Raw genomic sequence first — 21625 nt, 5'->3', positions numbered from 1 at the left:
TGAAAAAACGTCACGTCACAATATATATACATATACATTGGTGTATATATACGATAAATCATTAATGATGAACGATACCTTGCAAAATATGACAAGCACGTCAAACAAATTCGTCAACAACTTAAAAGTCGATATTTATAGTTCGATCTTGCAGAAGATAGTTTTAAGTATGATATTGAGACGCTGTATGGGGTCATTTAATTTATTGGTTGTATAGAATCTTAAGATGGTTTATATATGAAAAATGATCTTGAATACAACATTGGACCGAGCGGACTAAACTGAGTCGAAAAATCCGCTAATTTTGCAATTTTTGCAATAGTTAACGAGATATTAATTACTAAAAATTGCCGAATTTTAGTCTTCAATAATTTTTTACTCAAATACTATCAACTTTACAGAAAAACAGCAAGAGACAAAAATTGTTTATTTTCTTCTCATAAAATTCTGAGAATTTTTTTCAGAATTTTTTCAGAATTTTTTTAATACTGTATTTTCTCATATGGGAAAAAATAAGAAAATGCAGTACTAAATAATTGATAAAAAATTCTGAAAAAATTCTTAGAATTCTATGCAATAATACACACACACACACCGCGCACGCACGCACGCACGCACGTACGCACGCACGCACGCACGCACGCACGCACACACGCACGCACGCACACAAGTAGTGTAATATAAATTTTTAAAATACTTTTGAAATGATTAATTATAAAAGCTAGTAACATTTTTGAAGATCAACTGTTCAGAACGTGGGATAAGTTTGAATGTCGCGCGCAATACATCATGCAGCGCGAGACATTACAACGCGAGCCAATAAAGACAAAGCGCTGAAATCAACTCAATTTGCTCTTTCACTTGCGAATAATTGAGGCGCCTACGAACAAGGCGGCCAATTAGAATGTGTAAAGAGATACAAATTCAAATTTTAACGAAACAAGAAACATTATGATTCCATTTATTGGGTAACTTCCATGTACCGAACTCTCCAAGTTTCGAGAATGATCTGGAATCACAGCGTTATAAAATATATATACAGGAGTGCTTCGTAGAAAACGCGCACTCTTTTTATCCCATTTGGATCTACAATTGACGATAAAGCAAAAACACCTTTTCTCCCATATCCCATCTCTCAGTTACTTGATAAATCTTACCAAGAGCACCAAGTCTATAACTTATGGACACTAAAATGACATCTTTTGCCATAAGATGATCAGGTCGTACGTAAGTATCATTACCAGAACCTCAAAGATAACCCCCACCATGAATTTTTGGCTATTTTTGACTCCACCTCTCTTCATATAAGCAAGCGTAAGGATTTCGGCGACCTTCCCCCCTATAATTACGTAAGATTTTTGCACAGTTCGATGTCCAAGACTAAAAATTTTTCATCAAGGCAGTTACACGATTCTTTCAATGGCTGCGTTCAGCAGACTCAACAGTTTTGCAACCGTTTCATGATTGTCTGCTGAGATAGGACCATTCTTCTAGATCTAAAAGTATGATCCAATCAGCGCGAAGGAAACTTCCAACAGTTGCAAAACAAACGTTCTGCTGAACGCAGCCAATGTGTGCCTTCCAACAAGTGACACAAATGACACGGTGTGACACAATGTATCATTAGATCCTTGTTGTTTGTCAATGTTAAATAAAGATGACATGATCACTGTGTCCACGAAATAATACTCCGTGACTGTGTCGCTTGTTAGAAAACACACAATATTATTATACGAACAATATAATTGCATTGAAAAAATTTTAGACAAAAGTCTTACGTAAGAATATATGCGACCCCTTCCTCCCCATATAAGCATTTGTAAAAATTTGTCTGACTTCCTCCTCCCCCAATTATATTATATTTACGTAATATATGGACGGTCCTTATATGTATAATAATATTATATATATATATATAAATTTTGTAGTAATTTATATATAAATAAAAAGACATTTGTACGTATGTACTTATTAACATGATTTGTGTGTATATATAGATATATCTTTTATTTATCTATGTAACTTATAGTATTAATACATATGTTGTTTGTCTCATTATTACGATACAATTGTGGGAATATGTTCACACAAATAATGTAATTACAAATTCAAATTATACTTATGTATCTTGCCGACAAATATAATACTAAATATAATATCAATTACTCATGCTTATTCAATTATATGAACATATATGTCTCTTAAAAATGTTTTTGTCAATATACGTATATGATAATGTATATTTCGAAATCATATCTATAAAACTGAAAAATAACAAAAAATATATTTCAATATTGCAAAAGTATTTCTTTCAACTTGTGCAATTATAATTAGCGTTTAAATAAAAAAAACATTAAAAAGTAATTATTTTTAGTACAAAAATTTTGTATTGAATTAATTTTTTCGTAAACGTGATCAATAAAAATTACATAAATTGTTTGCATAAATTCTCCATACAAATGATCATTCATTTTAATAGCTGCATATTTTTCTATCAAATCAGTATGATTTATGTTAATATCGATAAATATTGATAAAGCAATTCAAATTTATTTTTTAATTAGAAATGATGAGCAAGAATTTTTATTTGAACTGTATTTAATGAATTATATATCACGCTCTTATATATGTATCTAGAGTACAATCTTTCTACATATGTGTAATTTCTTGCAAATAATATATTTCTGTGGCGGACCGATACAATAGCTAGGCGCTATCTCGCAAAAACAATCAAAAGCACTCAGCGCATTGTAATTAATTCATTCACATTAAGCTTGACATCTTTTTTTTTCGTACTAGAAGCTCCTTCGTGCTTCAAGTTTCTTTGAACCTATACATTTTACTTGAAAGTGATATGACGTTCTACTTAATTCAATTTGTATATTATATCCAATATGTATTTCAAAAGATGACTTTAGTTGTTCCAGAATGCAAAAGCTTTCTGTATTCTTTCTTTGTGCGGCTTTCTTGTAATTATAGTGGCAGGATACGAGCGCTGTGCCATCGAAATTTGTGAATTATTTGAATTTGATCTTTCACTTTCCCTTTCGAATATTCTGGCCGTACGACTTACGTTTCCAGTTGAAAGAAATTGATTGCAATTATATCTGCTTAATATCCTTGCGTCCGTATTCTTGTCAATAACTGCGAAATTGTAAGATTTTAATAATGCCATCTTATTTTTTGTCCATGATAAATAATTGTAAATATTATAAACAAAATTAATTACATTTACACACACCTTTCCGCACAGGATTAGTTTCACACGAAGCTTTAGTCATGTCACTCTTTGTAGCTACCTTGTCATCGTCCGCAGTAATTTCCGTTTGTTGAATCTGGTCGATTTTCTTCTTCTTTCAATGTTCGTTTACTTTCTCGATTGTAAATCTCAAGATCTAGTTCTTCTTTGATAGTGGACACTATTCCAAGTTCATCTACTTGTAATGAAGAACTTACCAGGCTTGAACTGCAATCACTTATTCCAGAATCGCGCGAATCGCCTCGAAACACTCTATACAATGTCTGCGATTTTAAAGTCATCTGTTGTTCTATCTCATTGTCAGAAAGTTTATCGATTACTTCTTTGTCACTTTCCTTATTTTCTTTTGCTACTAAAATTTCTAGATGCGCCGTGACGTTTTGTGGAATGTCTTCTGCTTTTAGCATTAATTCGATATCTAATTCCTGAATCTCTTTTTCAGTATTCACCTGTTTTTTTGAAAAATCACTCAAGCTACTTGCTTCCTCCATCGATGTTTCTTGTATTGCCATATTTACTTCCATCACACACGTGGAATGCAATTTTGTCTGTGATTCCGCTTCGGCAGAGATTTCTCCCATGCTTGTTTTAATACGTTCCGTATCTTTATTATTGATAGCAGTATAGATTGATTTAATTTCATCAGAGTATTGCATTTCGATGCTATTGAATTGTTGTCCAAGTGTAGATGATGACTCTGCCGTTATTGTGGGACTACGTCTACTATGCGCCGAAAGAATTGCCATTCTTCCTAATGCACGAATGGCATTTCCTGTTTTCTGTTAAAATAAACAGCACTACACATGCACACTGAAGACTTAACACATGCTAAGATTATTTAAAAAAAAAAACTAAGTCTAAACTACAAAAAATAAGATAAATGATTAGATTAATTAAGTTAAGACAATCTAGCAATTAATATATCATGGTTAAATAGGAGTTCAGTTTTTTATTGATTTTTTATTTTAATATTTTTAATAGCATGAAATGTGCAGTTCTAAGCATTTTTTTATTCAAAAGTAATATTCATCCAAAATTTTGTTATGCAGTCCTTTTTACTTTCAAAACAATGATAATATAATTTTTAACAAAGTCCATTGATACACACCTGCCACTTCCTCCGTATGATAAATTTCTTTAGTTTTTCTGTTGGCAAGACTATTCTGCTCATAGCCATAGTATGTTGTGCCATCCATAAATGTTTCAAGCACTGCGTGGCTGACATTCGTAATCTGTGCCAAGAAATATACAATAAAAAAAATGTAAGTTTATATGTGATTAGACTATAAAAATATCCTTCTAAAGTAAGAAAGATATAAAAACCTACTCTTTTCGTTTAATAAGTAAACCGCTGATAAAGTTCTTAGCGTCATTTGAAATGGCATCGAAAGCATCGTCGTCTAAATCATAATCCGCTCGTGTGATGTTAGCGAAAGTCTCGGCATCATTATCTCCCATGAAAGGCGACAAACCGGTTAATCTATGTATCATAATCACTCACAATAAATTGGATACATTAGATAAAAATAATTACTTGAAAATGTAATCAGTATACGTACAGAACATAACAAATTACACCGACGCTCCACATATCTGATTCAGTGCCGATGGGTTCATAACTTATAATTTCTGGTGGAATAAATTCCGGTGTGCCAAAAAGTACTCTGATCGGTGTATCAGACTTTAAAGTTTGAGCCAATCCAAAATCAATTAATTTAATCTGATGAGAAGTTCGCGTACGGCACATTATATTTTCCGGCTATATAAAATGAAATAGAAGCACACGTATATTATTAGTTAGTTTATTAATTATAATAATAAACTATTATCCGCAAGAAATGTGTACTTTCAAATCTAGATGAACGATTTTATTTTGATGCATATACTCGACTCCCTGACAAATCTGCCTCATAAAAAGAATGCTATCCTTTTCGGTTAAAGTAAAGTCGTCGGCTACTACTCTTTCGAACAATTCTCCACCTGAAATACTAAAAAAAATTTAAATATTATACTATTATTAAAAGTTAATAATACAATAATTACTCTAAAGAACGTGTTATTAGATGTATTTACTATTCTGTGATCAGCACTGTTTCACGAGGTTTTTCGTAAGCAGCAGCCAGTAGCAGAAGCTTAGGATGCCTTAATGCGTTCATAATTTTAATTTCTTCACGGACTTGTTCGCGGTCTTTCGCTTTAATCGTTTTGACAAACTTGGCAGCAAAATTCATGCCTGTCGGTCGTTCGATGACTTTTCTAACTACACCATATCGGCCTTTTCCTAGTTCTTCGAGAACGTCGTATTTTTCGCCAAAAAATTTGCCTTCTTCCGGTACTACCAAACGAGCTTCAAAGCTTGGTTCAAATTCGTCTTAAAAAGTAAGACGATCATTTTATAACAATTATAATTAAATTTTTAATTCACATTTCTTAGAGAGGATAATGTTTTAAATATTTTCTTGAGAGGCAGATAAAATGAGATATGAAGTTATAGTAAAGAATTATATAATTTCTCAAGAGCTCTTAAGAGTAAATTTTCACCTTCTTCTTTTTGAAAGTCTTGAAGCATTGTTTCTTCTTGTTTTGGAATTCTAACAGGATCAGACTCCATACCAGGATCACTGAGTCCGTGGATATTTTCAGCTCGGATACGGAAATAGTAACTCTCACCCGGTATAACGGAATTCCTTCCAGTTGTTGCTACTGTGTGACTCAACGAATGACTAGACTCGGTGATTACTGTCCACGTGCTTTCACCAGCGCGTTTTGCTTCCACAGTATATCCGATCACGGTGCGACCTCCGTCGTACGGTGGTGATCGCCAAACGATCGTCGTCTCACCAGCGTTGAAGTTTACACTCGGTTTATCCGTGAGTGGTTCGGGTGGGCCTAAATAGAAATTAAAATTTTCCTTTAAGAGAAATTGAGACGTTTAAACACTATATTTCCATTCATGTGGATTGCACCGAAAGTCACTTTTAAATAACTGTTTTATGGCACGTGCTACTATCTCATCGGCAATTCGTACAATTAATTTAAATTTTAATAATGGTGCAGATATCAAACACAAAGTCGAAGTGATCGCGCGTGTTTTAAAAGAATTCGCACGTCATTACATTAAGATACGCTGCGACACGTATATTTTTTCTCATGAACATACGTCTTCTGATGCTTAGACAGTTGTACAGCAGTTCAAGGAAAGAGGAAAAAGAGGTGGAATGAATGTCAGTGGAGGAAGCGCTGAAAAGAGGAATTATTATTGCGCGGTATGTCACGTGAGATTGTCGTCTGCCTTGTACGCAAGAAAAGAAACTGGATCGTGCAACACGCACTTACGCACATGGAACAATGGATGATGTTTCGTTTATGAGCATGTGGAACAGTCCAATCGTAAAAATATTTCGTTTCTATTGAGTATTGCGTTGATCTTCTCTGCGTTGATACTCTCTCCGTATGTGTAATTAAGTTTAATTAAGCCAACGTCGAGTTGTGTAACGTCGAGTCTATTAGCTATTGGTACCATAAATTTTTGTGTATGAGAGTGTCTCGCGAAAGCAAATGATATAAACGGATAATTTACCTTCCACAGCTAAACTAAAGAATCTTCGATCTTTGCCTAATGGATTTTCCACTGAGACTTCGTATTTTCCAGCGTGATTGTATGTTACATCGTCCAGTGTTAGGTAAGATATACCGTTTCTGCTGACAATTCCAATTTTTTCGCTCCGTTGCAATTCTCGATTCTTAAAATGAAAATACTTTATAGTTATGTATTAACTATATATGTTATGTATTATATGTAATATATGTTACGTATTAACATATGTCAGAGCTAGGTACTCTATTTGAGAATTAATATAACACAAATATAAAGTTGATTCACGCCAGCTGTCGTATGACGAGAAAAGCAAATGACACGAATAATCTACGTATTTCGATTGGCTTTCCCAAAGTTTAAACGTCTGCCACATTCTGGTGAGGATTTTTATTTATGTGGGGATATTGTAAGAAATATTATTTAGATATAATTCCCGAGGCCAAAGATAAGCAAACGATCATCCCGAATGATTAATTTCTGTGTAAAGATAATTCACGTTTATTTGCGCTGTGATGTAACTCAAATCTGTTTAAATTAAATGTCATCATATTACATTATATCAATGTAATTTATATTACACGTTAATCGTGAAAGAAGTATAGAAGTATGGAACGCTCATTGAGAATAGTAACTTCTTTTAAATTTGTTTGTAAAATGTATTTGTTAAATGAATTTTAATTAAAATGGATATTTTTCTCTTGGCACTAGTCAGTAAAATTTTGTATTAGAGGCAAAAGAAATGAACCTACCACTTGAAGCCACTTGACTGTCGGTTCGGGACATCCTTGATAAGTTACTTCGAGTAGTACTCTGCTTCTTCTAAATACGGTAGTGTCAGTTGGTTCTTTTATTATTGTAGCTTTTATCAATTCTTGAAGACGCGATTCCACAGATTCTTTTTTTGGTGTAGAGTCGACATTTTGATGGAAATGTTGTTCTGTTTTCTTTGGCAATAAATTTATGAAAATATCAGTTATACCTTCTTTGTTTAATAAAGATGATGATCTTTGATTTTTGGAAAATCTTAGATTACTGTTTAAATTTTTCTTTATAATTCTTTGTATCGACAAATCTTCTGTAAATCGTGATTTTTTTACATCAATTGACGTATTATTAGAAATGCGTTTTCTTATTGCCAAAGGCGAAATATGCTTGGTATACGATGCAGTACATCGAGGAAACGAAGATGATTTAATACGCGTTAGCGGCTTTTCGTGGTGTCGCCGACATTTTAATGATGACAGTTTTGCCATTTTTTCCGACATGTCTATAAGATTAGTGTTTATTGATGATAGTTTGATTTGTGCATGAGATTGAATATCTTCAGACTTCGTCATGGAGTCATTGAAATCGCATAACAGATTTTGTAATTGTAGTTTGGCAATGCAACTGATGGACGGACCCTTCCCGTTCAAGGAAGCGATACATCGAATCTCGCCTGTGTCACGTAATGATATGTCATGTATTCTTAAGATGCTGACATTACCATCTTTTTCAATCTTTAAATACAGAAATAATTGTAATTAACAATAATTACAGCTTAAAAAATTAAAATCTATACATTTAATAATAAAATGTGTGCATATATAATATATTTTTTCTTTTGTATTTTTACGTACTTTACATTTTGCATTTTCTCGAGCATCTTTTCCATTAATTGTCCAAACAATTTCTATAGGTTTTCTACACTGCGTTCTGACGCAAAAACAAGCAGTAGTGCCTTTAGCAGCAACAACTGGTAACGGAATTTTTGTAAATTGGAGCGCTGGTTTGAAAACATCTTTGTAATCTGTTTTAAAATGTTAGAAGACATAAAGCGATTAGTATTAAACAAAAGGACAATCTAATAATAATATTAAAATTAAAATAATAAGAATAAATCAGACCTTGAACAGCAAACAGACTACTGCACGACGCAATACCAAAATCGTTTCGTACAATACAGGTATATTCACCGGCATCTTCTGGACGAACTTCAGCTATTCTGAGAGCAACACCTCCGTCTTCATATATAATATATTTATAATAATCACTATCAGGTAATTCGCAACCATCCTTGGACCAAGTAATCATGAATGGAGATGTACCTGAAACAATATGGAGAGAGATTATATTTTAAAAGATTTATTTTATTAAAACAAATTTACTTAACTTGGCTAAATACAAATTTAAAGAATAATTTAAGTTTTACCTGTGATTCCAGCCTGAAATTCGTGACAATAATTCTCCATGACAATTGATTCTTTGGGCAATGATTGCAAAAATTGCGGTGCATTCTTATCCGCGACAGACAAATCATGAGGACTTAATATAGTTACCTGCGAATAATCATACATTTTAAATTAAAAGAAGATCTTAAGGAAATGATGACAAATTGTTATGACGACTTGTGTTGGATTTTCACCTGACAACTACTTCTTGTTGATCCAAGAATATTGGTTGCTACACAGGTGTATTCACCCGCATCACTAACTTTTACTTTTGATATTTCGATTTTGGCAGTTGTGCCATCAAAATATCTTTTTATTCTGGAAGATCGTTCTAACGGTCGTCCATTTCTAGGACATAAATTATATTTTAATAATGCTTTGTTGTAGATTTTTCATTCAATAAAATCTCTTCATGTTTACCTATACCACATTGATGTTACATTCGGCGTTCCTCTTATGCGACATTCTAATTGTAGACGACTGTTTATTCTACTGGTAGTCGGAAGAAGACTTCGATCGAACGTAGGATATGTTCTAGGTGAGGCACTTCTAGTTCTGATAGTTCGACTTATTGATTCGTATCGATCTATTTATAATTAATTTTACAAGATAAGAATATTTGTAAGATTGAAAGAGAAAGTACCTCTTGTTATTTATATACAGGGTGTCCCATTTGAAACTTTGAACGCAATTATCTCTCAAAATATTCATTATTCCAAAAAATGTTTCAAGTGGAACTTATTTTGTTTCGAGAGGGACACAGATCTTTCTTCTCACAGAGGATTTTCGATGGTCACAGATCCTCTATCTGAAAGATGTTCCTCTTGAAACAAAGTAAGTTTCGCTTGAAACATTTCTTGGAATAACAAATATAATAGTTGGGAGATAATTGCGTTCAAATAGGACGCGCTGAATACATACTTATTACTTCAAGACGAGCACTGGCTTCAATTCGACCAAAATCGTTTTCTGCTGTCACTCTGTAGAGAGCGGCATCTTCTCGCATTACATCGATGATTTCAAGTATCTTAATATCATCTCGTTCTTTGATGGAGATTCTCGTGCTCGGTGTTACAACGGTACCATTCTTGTCCCATCTTATCCAGGGTGTAGGATAACCGACTATGGCACATTGGAAACGCACAGTTTCGCCTTCTTGAACTAGACGATTATGCGGCACTGCATAAAATTTCGGTGGGGAAACCTTCGGCCTTTTTGATATGTCGCTTCGCAGCAGAACTTGTGGTGATCTAAATTCACGTCCGTCTAAAAATAATTTTCATTTATTATTTTTGACGTCACCGTTATTTAATTATTTTATTTCTTTTTTTGAAACTTTATCCCCTTTTTTACAAAATTGAGTCTTTTATTTTGTTTTAAACTTACGTGGAACTGCTGGTGACAAACTTCTGACGGGTGTCGATCGCGGTGTTGATCTCGGAGTCGATCCTGCTGACAGCAGACCCATTGGCCTTATCAGTCTCTGGCTCAATATATTTTCTTTTCCCTCGGGAACTACGATATACATTAATTTAGATCCTTACAACTTTAAAAAATTTTTACGTTAAGGTCTTCCACAGATATATACATATTATTAAGTATATGTATATTTCATGTAATTGATGTAATTATGATAAATTCGATGTTTAAAATTAATTATTATCAGTCACGTTGTTACTTAATAATTGTTGTTACTTACGTAATCTTTGAAAATATAATTGACAATTAGCATAACAAATAGGAATATAATTTAAAGAGATGTTCACAACTTGCACCACGTCGATCTTTATTTGTGTGAATCTTTTGTATATATCTTTCAACAATCATAAATATTGTAAATATTACCATCTACAACTAAACAGGCCGATGTATATGCTTTTCCAAGATCGTTGTAAGCCACACACGTGTATTCTCCTTCATCTTCAGGATAGACATGTTGGATATTTAATCGTGCTGTTTCACCGTCGAATTCAGTAGCAAAATCGCCTACCATAGTTATAATCTGATAAAAAGTATTTTAAATGGTATGTTAGTTTAACAGTTATGTTTATGCGACATTACTAATCATTTAAATCTCTTATTACTTTTCCTCCACGTTCCCAACGAACTAAAGGTGGTTCTGGTGTGGCGTAAACTTTACACTCCAGGGAGACAGCGTCGCCGTCGCAACACCGAAGATCTCGCAATTCTCTCTTTATAATCGGCAGAGTCAATACCTTTCTATAGAGTTTAATGTTTTATTAATGGAACGAAGTAAATAGAAATATATACATACGTCATTAAGCTGTCGTAATAGCTTACCCGTGAGGAGATGTCTGCGTTTGTTCCTCTTTGCCTTGTCCTGGAAAAGATCGTTGAAATAGATTTATATAACGTAAAGCAAATTTTGTTCATATCTCGAAATTTACCTTTGGCATAGATTTGCAAGGAAATTACAGCTTTAGCTTCCCCATGGCAGTTACGAGCTATTACGGAATATGTTCCAGTAAAGTCGAGCTTAGCGTAAGGTATTTCCAACTGATATTGTGGCCCTGCACCTACCAGCCGGAAGTGAGGTGCGTCTTTATAATAATTAGGCTATAAAACAGAATTCATATAAAATATACGATAAAAAAATTAAAACTTAAGGATTTAAGATCATAAATATGATCTGCAAGCAGATCCAACTGAATCGAATATCGTATCGTGTTTACTGTTTCTTATCAATGTTTGTTCCGTTCTCCTTTATTTCATATACCTACGTGAATTTCATTGCTGACCGTAACAGTACATACTCGGCCACAAATGCGATTTAAAAATTGTTGAGGCATAAAGAAATAGTGATTCAAAGAATCATTAATTAAGCAATGTATAAACAATTTGGATATTAACATCTTTGCAATGATAATGTCATTCAATTTGACAGCATTTAATTTATGATATCAATTTGAATGATAATTTTATATAACATGTCCTCAATCGTGATCACTTGTGCGTAATTGTATTACGCTAGTGTCAGATTTTAATTTTAATCCGTTTCATTCCGATTGGCTGAATTCTAATCCTTAATTTACAATTTTTAATCTCCAATGTATGATACAGGCATTATATCGCTTGGAAATCTTCTAGTGAATGTATTCAGATCACGTCTGTGTTGCATTGACAGACTAGTTTTTACGCAAGACGGGGTTAAACTCAGCGTGTGATGTGGGAGATGATGAAGATAGGAGAGAGAGAGAGAGAGAGAGAGAGAGAGAGAGAGAGAGAGAGATGTCTTCGTCACGGTTCTAGTCCATATAGGGAGCGAAAGTTGAACAGACTCTCTGGTTAAACACACTATATAAGTACCAACGTATATTCTTGTTTCTTGTTATATATTTTCATTTTAATGATTTAATATACTTTAACAATGTTCAGATATACGGGAAAGCTACGATCTTTAATTCTTGAATTCTAATCATATCTTACACCTGTCACATCAGAGTCCGTCTGCACTAAAATTTATGCGGAGGATACTTTCCGATTACAAAAAATAAACGTTATAAATTCTTTTCTAATGTAAAGAACTTTTGGCCTTTCTCATAGTATGTAATATTATTTACCATAGGAATCATTTATATATACATATAATCGCATACAATGAAACGGAATACAGAATAAAATTAAATCGTTAATTTTAAATTAAATTATAACTGTAATCAATTTTGTGAACTAAACAACTATGTTTGAAGTCGTACATTATTTATTGAATATATATTGTATTTGCAATCATATCTAGCGATATACAACATTGCATATCCGTAAACGAAAAACAAATTTAGCTTGATTTAGGGTTTAAGATTTTGATTTTTTCTTTTAGCTCTAGTTATAAATAATTACACTAATTTGCAATGTTCTATGCAAGAGTATATGGAGACTGTTTTTAGGGTAATTTTCAATGTTGAATCTGAATCTGTTATTAAAATATTTTCATTAAGTATAATATATATATATATATATATATTTTCGATAGATATAAGAAAATATTTTTTTTTAATATTATATAATAAAGTTTTATTGAAATTTTGAAAAATAAATCAAAAGTGCTCAGCGTTTAATTTTTGATTTTTATGACTTTGCATTAATTTCACATATTAAAATTTATCAATGGTCGTTTAGCAACACGTTCAATTTTAACAAATTTCGTTCCAACACTCCTGATGGAAACATTCTTGCTCACTTATTGCACCAAATTATTTGGAGAGGAATTCTTTAAATTCTGCAATCTCACTTTAAAGAGTAAAAATTTTGAACCAATTTTGAAAAAGCATGGCTTGATTTTTAATCTTTACGAGTGCGATTTCATTCTTTAAAATATTAGATTCATACTCTTCAAGAGTTTTAGAGAGAATATTATATTTTAAAAATTCACATGCTCTGTATCTTAAAAAGACGTGTTATATCTTACAATTAACATGGTACGTTTAAAAAATTTGACTTAATGAAATTTTTCTGGCGACAGATTTGAACTTGACACCTCAAAATACGTTAAAACAGTTGTTTATTTTTCTTTTACTAAAAATTATTAAAAATTTGTAAACTAGTGTTATTTAAATTAATAATTTGATGTCATACTTACACTATCGTATTTCACATTGAATTAAATCTAATTTTCTTGGTGAATATAATATATAGAATAATTAAATAAAAACTTGTTCGTTAATTGCTAAAAATTGTGAATTTGATAAAAACAGACTAAGAGTATGTGTTTCATAAATTAAATCGAAATATTCACGTTTTGCACAGAACGATGGTTTCATGTCATATAGCGATCAAAAATTGAAGCGGCTATTCGTTTGCTAAAGTTACACGATGACTGTTTGGTGCTCGTATTACAGTACCGATTCATCGGCGAAGAAAGCCGAGTTGGTCTTGACGACAAGTGGGGATACTATTCTGTGCGTATTTTACGGAAATTCACGTTTTCTTTTTGGTCGGTGCACCTTTTGTTTCCTATCTTGGATTTTCACATACATAATTATGACAATATAATAAATCTCTTTCTAAATGTGGTATATATGTATATTAAATCTTATTCCTTTATCTGTATTAAAAATGTAATATTGTATGACGCAACGTGTTACCATATAAGAAACTATTCAATGTCAATGCCATTTCCTTTGGCGTATATAATGTCTTGCCTGCTTATGGCTGCAATACGTTCTCTGTTACGCTCTGATATGTAGTCATTTTTTCGCAGCTACCTTGACCCATAAAACAAATCACACACAGATCAAGTCAGCATTAGACACATATGTCATTTCACTATTTGCTCATGGTTCATTTTTTTACAGTTGTCTATAATTTTTAATTAAGATATTAAGATTGAGCTAATTTTTAATTAACTTAAACACATTAAAAGTTTCTTATAAGATCAGTTTTCTTCATTTTTTAAAATTTTATGTCCCTCTAGTTATTACATCACATTGGTATTTGAAAAGAAGCAGAGTCTCGTGAATGAAATAAGTTGGAAAACTAGAAAAATATTTGTAACAATTTACCTTGAGAAAGTCGCGTAGCCATATTACTTCCGGTTTAGGATCTCCGACCACTTCACAAAGAATGATAACCGTATCTCCCTCGATTGCTTCAGTTGATAAAGGTTTCGTGACAAAAAAAGGTTCCTTTGAATATCTAAAAGTAGAACAATTTCATTTACAACTTTATTGGTAAGATTTATTGGTAAGATAAGTTATAATGATTGAACTTACGGTATATTTGAACTTGTAATATTAGCTGATTCGTTAATAAACGATTGATCTTGGATCGCGGCCGTGACAGTTACCCTGGTGGATGTCTCTGCTTGACCGACTACATTTGTAGCGGTACAATTGTAAACTCCTGCGTCTCGCGTAGTTTTTCCGCTCTTCTATTGGGTCGTAAGCGAATACCATCGCGATGCCTACGCGAAAAATGCAATCACAAAATAAAAAAAATAGTATTTATTTTGAACCATGTTATAATAGATGTAAATATCGTTAATTGTAATCATCGCTCACCAAATGACACCAACACACGGATAAGCTTCAAGTTGTGCCGATATTCGTAGTTCCCCGCCTGAATGAATCGTGTAAGCTACGTTGAGATCACGAAGAAATTCCGGTGCGATGTAGGCCCGAATTCCTTTGTCTACCACGAGGGTACATCGACAAGATACTGAGCCGTTTATATTCCTCGCTGTCACCATGTAACATCCAGAATCCTCAAGAGCAGACTGAATTATTTCCAGAGTATGAAAGTTTGAGTCATCATCCCAAAAGATGTGGCGATCTAAAGAAAAGAACATTATTAGCGAAACGTTAATATAGGAAATTTCATGTCGGACAATGAATTAATTACCATCTTGAGAGATTTCCGTTCCGTCTCTATACCAAACAATCTCAGGAACGGGATGTCCGATGACCTGACAAGTAAGCCTTACCGGATAAGTTGTTTGCACTCGCCTATCCCGTATCCTCATAGTGAATTGCGGCGGTCTATCTTCCGATTCGATGCTCAAACTTTTAATAGAATTGTATCATGTTACTATCAGTTTTGTTGTATTAATTAATACCTTGTTTTACCTCGTTTTAAGTTTAGCATCAGCCTCAATAATTTTTGGATCGGTAACAACGAGAATTCTAGCAAACGATGACACTTTACCGATCCTATTGTTTGCTTCGCAAACGTATCTTCCGGAATCATCCTCTTTAATATTTGTAATTACTAAAGAACATTTAGAACCATCATAACATATCGCAAATCTGGTATCATTGGACGGATTAATTTCTGTTGTTTCGCGATACCATCGTACTTCCATTTTGGAATCACCGCGAATCTAAAGAAAATTGAAATTATCATATGTAAAATAAAATATGTGGGGCATTATAGTTAAAAATATAGTAAAATATTATACTTTTATAGGTATATAAACTTGCCTCACATTCCAATTTTACCGATGTTCCTTCGAGAGTTTTTAATTGACCCGGTAAAATTTTTGTGAATTCTGGAAGATCGGTACTTTCGATAACCAACACTGAATTCCTCATCGTAACTGGTTCACCCCATCCGTAACGATTTCGCGGTGTTACGCGAAATTTATATTCTCCACCTGGTCGCAAATTGAATGCGTCGAATGCGTTGATTGGCGTAATTCCCAACTGACAAGATTAAATTACATTTGATTTGATTGAAAAAACAAATTAAAAAATATACATACATATTGTTAAGTTAAAAATATTTTCTTTTTGTGTCTTACCTCTGCCCATCGTGCACCTCCGTCACCTCCTAACTGCCAAGCTTCGACTTTATAAGCGACCACCGGTGCAGGTCCTCTTCTTTCTGCTTTACCCCAACTCAACGAGAGCCAACTTTTCCCACCATCAATAACAACTGGTTCGCTACTGATCGGACCGGGTACGTCTGATAAAAATTATAAGATATATAAATATAGAATTATTTATATATTTAATTACTATTGTTACACTCATAAAAACTTTTTTAAGTAAATTTATATATTATAGAAATAACTTTCATCTATTGGCTAACCTCGATGACCATACAAATATTCCAAAAAGTCGGTGATTAAACAATTTTTGGTCCAAGAACGTCTCAAACGCAAAATAGTGATATCTTCGTTTTCGACATTGATAGTCATTCCATGATTATGTGGCATCATTTTTATTTTATTTTTATTGTATTTATTTCAGCGATATATACATACGTATTAATGCTTGCAAATCAAACGCGGTATTAAAGAAAGTGAAAGAAATTTTAATATTACAAAGAAAATGAAAGAAAGAAACATATTTAACATATCATTATCATGCAATAAAAATATTAGAAGAGTAATGATAAATTCGGTGGCAATTTAGCATTTATCAAAAGATATTGATGAAATGAATAAATAATTCTTCACTTTGCGGATATACTTCTTCTCAACACAATATATCGTGATAAAATTGAAAGTTTTGTAAAGTAGAGTGCATGAAGTGATACGCGTTCAGACGATGACTGAATTTTGAATTTGTAGAATTCGTGAAATGCTGGTGGGAGATGAGTAAGAAGGTAAACTAAAATAACCCGTCTCAAAATGTTCCTCGAATGAAGGAAACTTGAATATTCTCTTATGTTTATTTTACGTTACAAGTACAAGACTTGGAGAATGTATTAATTCTGAATTCATTTGAGAGCTTACATTGCAGGATATCGACTCACTTATTCTAAAGATTACATTTACGTATATTTAAGAAGATCTTTGATCAGCATATTAATTCGATGAATAGTCAAATGAAATATTAGTATCAGTTCGCGTGATCGTTTAATCCAGGCGTCAACTGGCGTTTAGCCATTAAAATTTAAACCAAGCATACGATGTTGCAGTTGGTGTAGATTGTCATTCTAATTTTAATATATTCTACAATAATGTCGTGACATCTTAGTTGAAATTTATTACTACACTAAGTATCTATTTTATTCATGCAAGTAATATACACTACAAGATCTCACGATTTTTCTCGCATTTTCCCTTAGCTAATATTATTCTCTCTCGCTCTCCTCTCTCTCTCTCTCTCTCTCTCTCTCTCTGTGTGTGCGTGCGTGCGTGCATGCGTGTGTGTAATATTAGCTAAGGGAAAATGCGAGAAAAATCGTGAGATTTTGTAGTGTATATTACTTGCATGAATAAAATAGATACTTAGTGAAGTAATAAATTTCAATTAAGATGTCACGACACATTATTGTAGAATATATTAAAATATATTACACACTCTGTGTGTGTGCCCGTGCGCGCGCGCGCACACGCATAAAAATAATTGCAAAGGCACTTACTTCTCACGTAGGACATGTCATCATTGTATTCTTCTGTGTCACGCTCAGTAATAGAATTCCAATCTGATAATGGAGTCAATGATCTAGCACGTTGCTTTATCTATTTGAATAAGATATTGATTACCTTTTTAGAGTTCAATTAAATTTATGAAGATTCTCACCTTGATTGAGAAGAAACTTCTGTCACAGCCATATCTATTTTTAACTAAAATGCAATAAGTGCCTTCATCAGAAGGTATAACTCTTTTTAATATTAATCTGACGTAATCATCAATACTTTCCTTGTACGATCTCGGTCCATCCGTAATGTCTGTTAATCCCTTCATCCATATTACTAAAATAGTGAAAGAAAAGGTAGGTGAAAAATAAACAAGAGAAGGACTAAAGAGAAATATAAACTTTAATCTTAACTGATATTCATGGATCTAGTGGATTTCTGGATATTTTTTTCAACTACGTTGTGAAAAAAATGTTCATTTTCGTAATCTGTTACATAATTCAAGTTACATAATCTTATTCTTCGGATTTTAATCTTCAAAATGAAAAAAAAAGATCGTTCAATTACGTTAGCTTTAAGCAAAGATATATTGATTTAAAGTACACTAGACCCGTGAATACCAGTTAAGGAAATTTTGGAGCGAATACCGATTATGATTAATTTGAGAGGATATGAGAAATTAAGAGAGAGTTGCTTTATCGAAGTCTTACTTCGAGGCTTAGGAATACCGCTAACTCGGAAGGATATACTAATGTCTTCGCCAACGATTACATCGATCGATTTCTTGGAAGGTCTCGAAACGAATATTGCAGGTTTTCCCCCGTGCTCTCCAGCACTCGATGATATTACATCCACTGTCGCGCTTGTATCCATTTGTCCATAAGCATTAATTGCTCTACAAACGTATGTATCCTTTTCTGGCTCTGTCGCGTCAGGCGCAATTAATGTATAAAGTCCACGTTCTACAAAGGTTCTTGCTTTTGGTATCGTAATTGGCTCCTTTCGATCGCTGCGTTGCCTCTTCATTTCCGGAGATGGTATACCTAAAATAGATTAAGAAGGACTTCATAATTCGATATATAATTTACTTTTTTGACCAGCGTCTTATTTACCTTTGAGTTCTACTTCACGACCGATAGATCCGTCAGCGAGCACGCTATAATCTTTTGATAAGTTGGAGAACTTTGATCTTCGTGAGAATTTCGATCTAATTTCGTCGCTTAATCGTGAATTGTTTTGATTTATGGATCGCCAATCTAAAATTATATTATTATATAATATTTAAAGGCATATATCATAATAACTAATAACATAATATTTCAATTACCTTCAATATGAACAGTATGGGATATTTCTTCAGTATGTAGCTCGTTCGTCGCGCGACACGTATATTGTCCATTATCAGTGACATCAGGATCTGTTATTTCCAATCGATAGACATCATCATCGAGATAGCTCTGTTTGTAACGTTCACCTTGAAGAATCATTCCGTCTTTTAGCCAGGAAATCATAGGAACCGGATGTGCTCGTACACAACATTCCAGGATCAGTTTACGATCAGAATATCGATAAGTATCTATAAGAAAAAATGGTTTATCCTTCAAATAACTCGTATAAATTAATACACGTTAAAACGTGTATACTTGTGTATATATACCTTTAATTGATTTTACAAAAGTTGGAGGTGAATGTATAGATTTATGATCGGAGTAAACTTTCAAGATAGATTCAGTAGTCGAAGTGCCATGTGTATTTTCAGCTACGCATGTGTACATTCCAGCATCTTCAGGAAGCGCATCGTGTAATTCCAAATAAGCCATACCGTTTTCGAATCGCATTTTATAACGATTGTTAGATGCATTCAGCTTTTGATCGTCTTTAATCCAATAGATGTGTGGTTCTGGATTACCAAGAACGGTGCAGGTCAGCCTTGTCCTCATACCAACTTCTACGACTCTGTTTGTCAATCTTGTACAAAACGATGGTTTCTTTGGTTTATCCCACTGAAGATTCTGTAATGTTATTACATTTAAAAAATTTTAAGATTCTTCTTTATTTAAATCGTTAAAAGCAGTAGTTTAATGTTAAATAACTACCTCATTTTGAAATTCGGTGAAGCTGAACGGTTCAGACATACAAGTATTGAAATTGATACGTGAGATAGCATTCGCTTTTGTACGTCGGAGAGATCGTATGCACGTACTAGGTACAATAGTGGCATCGCTATCCCCAGTTGAATAATCTTCGTATTTCAGCAAATTGATCGATCTCACGCGAATCATGCGATTTTCTCTTTTTTTGCGCCTTCTGTACAAAGATCTTGTATCGAAATAATATTTATCCATAGAAGGACTATGTAATTTATAATCCCAATAATTGTCGAATCTTTTCTCACTTAGTGATGTTAAAGAATCTCTCCAACTGTATGATCTGGCAGTACTAGAAAGCGTTGGGATGTCAGAATTAAACCGAAAAATATGTTGTCGAGAATAATCAACATTGAAAAACATTGACGTCGATTTGTTTGGCTTGTATGTGTCTTCCAACATATTTCTAAGAAAACGATCAGATTCATTTTCGCGTTTTCTAGACCATTCATTTTCTCTTATTTGCTCTTTTTTTCTCTGTCTATTTCTAAATCTCTCCTCTTCTTGTCTTTTTCGTAATCTTTGTTCTTCTTCCCATAATAATCTAGCAGTCTCATCTCTCCTAATTCCTTTTTCCATTCGATGTAGCTTTTTATCAATATCTCTCTCCTGATAATCGTTTTCTTCTTTCTGTACTCTGCGTTCACCACTTCTATTAACGCGTTCTTCTCTCGTATATAACCAATTTTCATTGCTTTGTGGTTTTCGCTGTTTCCAGTCCTTTTCCTTTTTCAATAGGAAATCTCTCTCCTCTTTAATATCCGATTTGCTCTTTTCTTGTTGGTTTCGAAGTATTTTCTCATTGTTTTGTTCTTTTTGATCCTCGTCCACTTGCAAACATAAATTTTTATCTTTTTTTAATTCTTGGATGTCCTCGTTTTTTACTTTTTCTTTCTGATTTTGTTTTATTCGTATTATTTGATTTTCTTCTTGATCTTTAGTTATTTCTTTATATTTTCTTCCGGATTTGTTTGTATTATTTTCTTTCTTTATATCATTTGTATATCTATATTGTGTTTGCTGTATTATTTCTTCTGTCTTAACAATTTCATCTTTCTTTTTTTCTATTGATTCCTCTATTATTTTTTTTATTTCTTGACTTTCTATTTTATCTCTTTCCTGCTTGGCTAGATTCCTATCCTCTTCTACATTTTTCTTTATATTTACTTGTTCATCTTGTGCTACTTCCATTTCTTCAAGCTTGATTGTCTCTTTTTGTTCTTCATCCTCTTTCCTCCATATTTTTACTTCATTCTTTTTTTCTTCTGCTTCTTGTTTTATTATCTCTCCTCTTTTACTAGCATCATCTTTTTTCTCTTTTAATTCTTCAGTCTTTTCACTTTTTACTTCTTCACTTTCTCCTTCCTTTACTTTTACTATTATCTCCTTATTCAACTCTTTTTCTTGTTTTTTTATTTCTTTCACTTGTTCCTTTTGTTTTTGTTTTTTTATCTTTTCTTCTTTCTTTCCCAATTCTTCAGTTTTTAGATTTTCTATTTTTTCGGTTTCTTCTTCTTTTATTTTTTGTATTATCTCTTCTTTCTTTTGTTCTTCCTCTTTTAACTTTTCTTTTTTCTTTTCAAATTC

At 32.9% G+C, this 21625-nt stretch overlaps 1 protein-coding gene across 1 annotated transcript in view; it reads right to left on the bottom strand.

Annotated features, from left to right (window-relative positions):
• Positions 1–2663: 2663 nt before the first annotated feature.
• The window catches only part of LOC108726475 (uncharacterized), a 45626-nt gene continuing 26664 nt past the window's right edge, over positions 2664–21625 (bottom strand). Inside the window, 37 exon segments of the mRNA XM_018454065.1 lie at positions 2664–3144; positions 3242–3325; positions 3327–4038; positions 4368–4491; positions 4587–4739; positions 4819–5018; positions 5106–5247; positions 5333–5630; positions 5801–6148; positions 6840–7002; positions 7607–8356; positions 8477–8646; positions 8744–8944; positions 9049–9175; positions 9262–9415; positions 9488–9653; positions 9989–10333; positions 10454–10582; positions 10913–11069; positions 11152–11287; positions 11369–11408; positions 11476–11644; positions 14587–14719; positions 14797–14945; positions 14948–14987; positions 15085–15355; positions 15425–15585; positions 15649–15902; positions 16003–16224; positions 16323–16486; positions 17894–17993; positions 18055–18227; positions 18602–18934; positions 19004–19147; positions 19219–19467; positions 19549–19903; positions 19988–21531. Coding sequence (XP_018309567.1) covers positions 2915–3144; positions 3242–3325; positions 3327–4038; positions 4368–4491; positions 4587–4739; positions 4819–5018; positions 5106–5247; positions 5333–5630; positions 5801–6148; positions 6840–7002; positions 7607–8356; positions 8477–8646; positions 8744–8944; positions 9049–9175; positions 9262–9415; positions 9488–9653; positions 9989–10333; positions 10454–10582; positions 10913–11069; positions 11152–11287; positions 11369–11408; positions 11476–11644; positions 14587–14719; positions 14797–14945; positions 14948–14987; positions 15085–15355; positions 15425–15585; positions 15649–15902; positions 16003–16224; positions 16323–16486; positions 17894–17993; positions 18055–18227; positions 18602–18934; positions 19004–19147; positions 19219–19467; positions 19549–19903; positions 19988–21531 — 9290 coding nt within the window. The 3' untranslated portion in view covers positions 2664–2914.

Source organism: Mycetomoellerius zeteki, unplaced genomic scaffold, assembly GCF_001594055.1.
Source record: "Mycetomoellerius zeteki isolate Tzet28-1 unplaced genomic scaffold, Tzet1.0 scaffold425, whole genome shotgun sequence".
Taxonomy (NCBI): domain Eukaryota; kingdom Metazoa; phylum Arthropoda; class Insecta; order Hymenoptera; family Formicidae; genus Mycetomoellerius; species Mycetomoellerius zeteki.
The sequence above is the reverse complement of the archived record's forward strand: the minus strand, read 5'-3'. Positions and strand labels throughout refer to the sequence as shown.